The sequence below is a fragment of the Camelina sativa genome, chromosome 5, assembly GCF_030686135.1.
Source record: "Camelina sativa cultivar CO46 ecotype springtype chromosome 5, ASM3068613v1".
Taxonomy (NCBI): Eukaryota; Viridiplantae; Streptophyta; class Magnoliopsida; order Brassicales; family Brassicaceae; genus Camelina; species Camelina sativa.
This window is the reverse complement of record NC_141884.1, coordinates 25,693,244-25,700,165: the sequence shown is the minus strand read 5'-3', so window position 1 is coordinate 25,700,165 and position 6,922 is coordinate 25,693,244. Positions and strand designations below refer to the sequence as shown.

General features: G+C 40.2%; 1 protein-coding gene across 1 annotated transcript; it reads right to left on the bottom strand.

The window, feature by feature from the left end:
- Positions 1-272: 272 nt before the first annotated feature.
- On the bottom strand, positions 273-1,144 carry LOC104787361 (uncharacterized). The gene is made up of 3 exons (XM_010512936.3): positions 993-1,144; positions 798-856; positions 273-653 (listed from the first exon to the last, which is right to left on the bottom strand). Exons 1-3 carry the CDS (start codon positions 1,054-1,056, stop codon positions 384-386), a joined length of 393 nt encoding a protein of 130 aa, XP_010511238.1. The 5' UTR covers positions 1,057-1,144; the 3' UTR covers positions 273-383.
- Between the last annotated feature and the right edge of the window lie 5,778 nt (positions 1,145-6,922).

Sequence of the window (6,922 nt, the reverse complement as noted above, 5' to 3'; positions counted from 1 at the left end):
CGGTTTATTGTCCGTCCTAAAAATAGAGCGGACTAATTCGCTGACGGATTTGCCCACCCTGACTGCCATCACCATTCATACCCTATAAATGTTTATAATTTTTTTATTTTTAAGTTTAAGTGTTTATAATATTTTGAAAAATTTTAAAAGTGTAAACTATTTATATTTTTTTGAGTCAATAAATTTATTATCTTGATAATTAAAAATAAAATAAAAATCAAGTATTAAGACAAATTTTTATCAAAAAAAAATGATTCAAACAATGACCGAAATTTTGACCAAGTTTATTATACCATTTTATTTACTTAATTTGATTAGTTTGACAGTTACACATATCATATAGTTATCATACTTTTAAATATATGCTTTCTTATCATGATTTTTTAATCCATTTGCGGTGGCGAAGGTCGCACAGGACGACCCCAACCGTTTATTGTTTGATCATTCTTAAAGTTCATTTTCGGTGGCGATGGTTGCACATGATGATTCTTAGAATTCATCTGCGGTGGCGGTTGTTGCACTTTATGGTTTTTAGAGTTCATAGGCGATGGCGGTGGTCGCACAGGACGACCCCAACCATTTCTTTTCTGATCATTATTTGGATTTACACCTCTTTTTGGATAATCTATCATTTCTGGGATACTTTCTTCAACCTACGTTACTTTTTTGGTTTGGTGAAAAGTTTCACAATAATTATCATATGCAAATCTATTTTGAAATGAATGAAAATATTGATTACTAATGAGAGAAAAAAAATCTTTGAAAAATATGCATTTTGGTTATTTTATATTAATTACCATATTTACTGAATATTGGACTGTGTGAGGAAATCCATCTCCATAGCTATCACCAAACTCTGAAAAGAAAACGTGAATTCAATAAAAACAATAGTATTACATAATATGTATAATATCGGTAAAAATCAAACTAGACCTTTGATATTAAAAATGTAAAATTATCTAATTTGATGATTTAAAATATTTTCAAATTACTTGAAGTACACAATGGAAGGAGCAAAAACGATATGAGAACCACTAGTTTCATCTTTGGAAGCATATTTCTTTCAATTTATGGATGAGTAATGCATGCTTCTCTATATATATACACAGGTTTGTACTAATCCATTGGTAAAAAAAATGTGCTGGCAAATTGATAGATATGTACATAAGCCATTAGTCATCAAAATATTGACATGTTTACATCTTAATGATTCACTATTGGTCATTGTCTAATTAACATTTTGATGACTAATTGTAAATATGTTAATTATCTAAAAGTAAAATCTTTGATCAAAAGATTTACTTTAAATTGTAATAAATGTGTAGTAAATAGTTATTTTGGGGAAATTGAAAATAACTGATCTTTTTTGAAAAAAATTGTTCATTTATACTTTCTTTACATCCTTTATTTTCAATATATAAATGATACTTTTTTAAGGATAAACTTTTTTAAATAAAGATCATTTATTATCAATATGTAAATGATCTTTTTTAATGGACAAAACTTTTTTTTAAAAGATCCTTTATTTTCAATATATAAGCATGTGTTACCTTCTATTATAAAAAGAAATGCTTATAAAAATGAAGACTGTGACACTCTGGTTTGCGCAGAGGTTTAAAAGATTTGATTTGGCCACCTATGTCACCAAAATGCACTTATTTGTGATTAATAATTATTTTTTCTATTCACCTTAAAATAGATCGGCATATATGATAATTATTGTGATATTTTTCACCAAACCATAAGAGTAATGTAGGTATTCCAAAAATAATGGATTTCTAGAAATTCGGGCTTACTTTTGATTTCTCTTGTTTGGATTCGTTAAATGGACAAAACCTAGGGCTCGGATATAAAAGGGAGCTCGATGCCTAGAGGTTACTGGTTAGCCGTTTTTATTCCAGAGATGGATTTTGTGCCTGTTTTCGTATGTTCTGAGCATTGGAAATGAGATATGAGCGTTGGTGACATTTGGAGGTTGCTGGAAGGCTTGGATCTTGATGCTCTTGTTTAAGTGATTAGATGTGTGTTTTTTTTTATTGATTTATTGGGTGTTTGCTTGTATGTGTTTGTTGTGGTGTTTGTGGCCTGTTGAGGTCGGAGTTGGCATTATGGACGAGTTGGTAGCGATTGGGGCCCGAGTTTCATCGAGGAGAGATTGACTGAAAGTGCCCAGTGCGTTGGTGTCGATCGACACCAAGAGGGTGTCGGTCTATACCAGGTGGCGGCTTCGAGATGAGCTACGAGGATGTCGGTCGACACCAGCTAGGGTTTTGGCGGTGACGTGTGCGAGTATCGAGGAGGGTGTCGGTTGACCTCAAAGTTCAGTGTCGAGGGTGGCAACGAGGGTGTTGGTCGACACTAGTGGTTCAACATTTTCTGGTTTAATTATTTTGTGCATTGTTTGTGTTTGTCTTATCGCTTGTGTTTATAGCCAAGTAGATGAGAGGATTGCCTCAGTAAATTTTTTTGGAAATATTTATGCATCTCTTTTGTGTTGTTGTGCAGGTAAAGGCAAAGTGTGATCTTGAAATCAAGGCGATGAAGAGGAGGATGTTCTAGTAGCTCGTTTGATTGATGTCTGATTTCTGTTAGATTGCTAAAGTCAGGTCATTAGAATGACATTAGGTTGCTGTTTATTTGCTTCATGACATTGATGGTTATTTGAGTTGTTATTGTTTAATCTTTATGTTGATTATTGACAATTGGTTTATTTGTTTATTGGATTATTGTTGGATAATTTATGGTATTTTCGTTGTTTGTATTGGTTGTTGTTAGGTTGATAGTGATTACGGGATCACTAGTTAATTTTTCTATAAAAAAAATGAGTCGGTCATTTCTGTTTGGGTTCATTGTGCTTTGCGTTGTTGATGTTGTGGGTTGCATGCTATGATTGATTATGTGACGAGCCTTCAATGAGGTTCCATGGTATGTTGTATGTTTCTATGTGTGGTCTGGATTTTTTTGCTTAGTATGCTCTTGGTAGTGCAAATGGTTAGAGGAGCTGTTGAAGCGGGATGCGGTCGTCATCGTGGTCGTGGACGGGGTCTAGACCCTTTGGCCACTAAAAATGTGGATCAGAGTGTGACGGTTAAGGGTGTCGATGAGTCGCATGCATTTCAGGAGGGACCAGAGGGTTTGGGCGGTGGAGGTGTCGATGGGAAGTTTGAGCCAGTGTGGGCGGTGTTGGTGCCGGGTTGGCCCGTGGTGATAGGCTTCCAAGTGCGGGGTCGCAGCAGGTGGAGCCCCTGGTTGAGATGACCGCATTGCGGGCTTATAGACGCATCTCACGGAGCAATTTCTGGAAGATGTTCCAGTGCGGGCTCCGGTTGTGCCGCCTTTGGTGGCGAGGAACAAGCAGCCGATGGAGATCTGTTTCATTACATCTGTATATTGGAACAAATGCATAAGATCGGTATGATTGCATTCTATGGTATCGAGTCTACTGTGGCTGATGCATGGAGGATGTGGATGGATTGCAACTTTCAGTCCCTCAGGTTTCCGGATGAGTACTGGGTTAACCTTGGAGTTCACTACCTAGAAGATGGATCTCATGTGTGGTAGAGGTCGATGGCTGCGAGGAGAGTGCAGAGGGAGATAACTTGGAGTGACTTCATGGAGGATTTCAACCGCAAGTATATTCCTCGGGAGGCACTGAATCAGATGGAGGTGTGGTTCTTTCAGCTGACGTAGTGTTTTGGTTGGGTCATTTTTTGGATACGGAATTCAGTCGGCTCTTGGTGTACGGGTCAGGAGATGAAGTCTCAGGAGTCTGAGGTGTGGCGGTCCATGAGGGTGCTTCGTGAGGAATTGAGGGTACATTGCAGAGGGAGGAACTACATGTCACGAGGGTAGATTTATTTGAGACCGCAAATTAGATCGAGGAGATGTGGGCACTTGATATGATCGTGGCAAGCACGGAGCCAGAGGCTGAAGAGAAACCGGAGATGGTGGGAAGGATCACTCGTTCAAGAGCTAAGGAGATGGCCAAGGAAGCTCATTCACTCATAGTTGACGGGTCATTCAGTCTACCGAGGATCCAAGTCTTCAACATATCCACCTTGAAGACTTCACCCGGTAATGATAACTAGGTAACTTAGGTGTGAAGTTTGTACTCTTTTTCCCATAGCTGAGTTTTGTCCCAATGGGTTTTCTCAGTATGGTTTTTAATGAGCCAAATGGATCACTACGTCGAGTTATCTAGAAGTCATTACCAATGGGGAATAATGTACTTCTGTACTAATACAGGTGACTTCTGTACTACTACAGGTCACCTAGACGTTTCGCTGTTTTCTTATTTCCTTTAAACGTCTTGTTGTTTTATTTTGAACTTCCTGTTGTTTGGAGTGTCGAGCCCTAGGGTTAATTATAAAACCCCAAAGCTACGCCTCTTTGTTCTTTAGCTAAGAAGTATGTTGAACAAGTATTGTTAAACTTTTTATCTCAATTTGAATTTTTGAATGCGTTCTTGATTTCTGAGTTTCTATACACTTTGTGATTCATAAACTCTTCACTTTTGTTTCAAACCATATAACCATCAAAACAATCCTCACCATCTCATCATTGCTTTTGTAACATCCGTGAACCAAAATCCCGGTTTAGGTTCTGCATTGGTCGATGCAAGTTGTGCATCGGTCGATGCAAGGTTGTTCCTGTGCGTTTTTTACTTAAGTAAAACGCTGCGTTTTGGGTTAGGGAAAAACCCTTAAGTCGACTTTTTGTTCCATTCGTGTTGTTTGGCCGTTTTTGAGAGAAAACGAAAGAGAGGAAAAGTTCTTGAGAGTTTCTGGAGATTTCTTGGAGTTTTGGTGGGTTCCTGTAGAGATTTGTAGCTGGGATCGTTGTAGGAGCTTCCTAGAGGCTTGTTCTTGCTTGTTTATTGTTCAGTTTCGTCTTGGCACAGGTAAGTGCATGACCATGGCTTATCTAAGCTAGAGGAACCTTTAACTTGCCTGTTTGGTGTTGTTAGATGTGTTAGATCGTAGTTAAGGACGTTAGGAAGCTTTCTTGTGGCTTGGGAATGAATTTCTGTGGTTGTAGGAACGAGATCCGGCGAGAAGCTTCCGGGAAATCACGGTGCTCGACGTTGCGTCGATCGATGCATTGCTTGCATCGGTCGATGCAAGTGCGAGGACGGCGCGATAAACTTTAGGGTTTTCGTGTTGCGTCGAGCATGCGTCGGTCGATGCAGACTGGGTATTGGTCGATGCAAGTTGCACTTGCATCGGTCGATGCAGCTTCTGTGTCGATCGATGCTTCCTCAGTTGGCATCGGTCGATGCATGTTGGCATCGGTCGATGCTGAGTCCTGGTTCGTTAATCGTTGTGTGTTGATTGTGGTGTGTGGTTATTGGTTACTCTTTTGCTTGTGTGTATAGCCCAGTAGATGGGAGGATTGCCTTACTGAGTGTTTATAAAATACTCATGCATTGCAATATGTGTTTGTGGTGCAGGTAAAGGCAAAGTGTGATCGTGGAATCAAGGCGATGAGGAAGGGATGTTCTAGAGGCTTGATTGATTGCGGTCTAGCTATTGTTAGGTTGCTAGATTTAGTCAACGGAACATTGTAGGATGTTAGTTGTTGGCTATTTCTTTATTGGATTATGGTATTGGTTATTGTTTTGGATTGTTGGAATTTTATTGGTTTAATGGAAGTTGCTATTTGATTATCCGCGATTGTTGATTGTTGATAGGATGTTAGTGGGTATGGGACCACTAGTAAATTAAGGTATTAAAAAAAAAAAAAACGGGAAGGGTTGTTTCAGCTTTTATCACTCGATCACCACCATATCCACCCACATTATCGTTCAAGCACCATCACCATCGAATCTCATCACTAGTCACTTGTCTTCAGCCTTTCATCGGAGTTCTATCCTAGGGAGATCGTATTATGTGGTATCAGAGCCAACTCTGTGCCAAAGGCTAAGCGATTCTAAACCCTAAATCTCGTTTGTGTTATTTTTATTTCTTTCGTTTGTTTAGTTTTAGGGTGTGTTTAGTTGATCTTTGGTGTTTAGATCGAGTTCTGTGAGTTAGGAGTTAGTTTCTGTGTTGTTTTCGAAATTTGATTGCAGTAGGGTCTAATTATTTCGAAGTTTGTTGTTATAGGGTGTGGTATTGATCGATTTTTCTTGTAGTGTTGCTCGACATTAGGTCTTTAGTCGTGTGCCACTTGTTTTTTTTAAAAAAAAAAAATTCGAGTCTTAGAGTTTATTTTCGATTCTCTCATTCAAGGAACATTTTACTTCGAGTTCCTTCTTTAATTTGCAGGTACAATGGAGCTTTCTCCAGAAGCTATGGAAGCTTTGAACCAAGCCATGTCTAAGCAAATAGCCGAAGCAAACAAGACAATGTCTACTCAGTTTCAGCAACAGATGGAGCAGCTCAGTAACAAGTTTGAGAAGCGACTTCCAGCAGTAGTGCCGCCAGTGGGTGGTGGTCAGGGTCCAGTGGTGCCGCCAGTGGTTGGTGGGCAGGTTCCAGTAGTGCCGCCAGGGGTTGGTGGGGAGGTTCCAGAGGTGCAGCCTGCGGCGGGTTTGCAGGCAGGTGTGCAGCCGGGGGCCGAGGCAGTGGATGCTCAGTATGTGCGGATGATGGAGCAGCTGCGGTATGTGGGAGCAGGGTATTTCTCAGGAAGTACCGATCCGAGTGTAGCGGATGGAGGATATTTTCCTTTCGCTTAGGTGTCCCGACCGGTACAGGGTGGATCTGGCAGTGTTTTACTTGTCAAGAGATGCACGTGTGTGGTGGAGGTCGGTGACAGCACGGAGGGTGCAGCGGGGTATGTCTTGGGGAGATTTTGTGGGGGAGTTTAACTCCAAGTATTTTCCTCAGGAGGCTCTTGATCGCATGGAGGCACGGTTCTTGGGGTTGACTCAGGGAGACCGTACAGTGCAGATTTCAGTCGGCTTGTGGGGTATGCAGGC

What these genes read in the sequence shown, in the direction of transcription:
- LOC104787361 (XM_010512936.3), bottom strand. Translation starts at nt 1,056, where the DNA reads ATGCTTCCAAAGATGAAACTAGTGGTTCTCATATCGTTTTTGCTCCTT. An exon ending in CCTTCCATTGTGTACTTCAA is followed by an intron (nt 857 to 992) that starts GTAATTTGAAAA and finishes TTTTCTTTTCAG; the next exon opens with AGTTTGGTGATAGCTATGGA. An exon ending in TCCAATATTCAGTAAATATG is followed by an intron (nt 654 to 797) that starts GTAATTAATATA and finishes AAAGTAACGTAG; the next exon opens with GTTGAAGAAAGTATCCCAGA.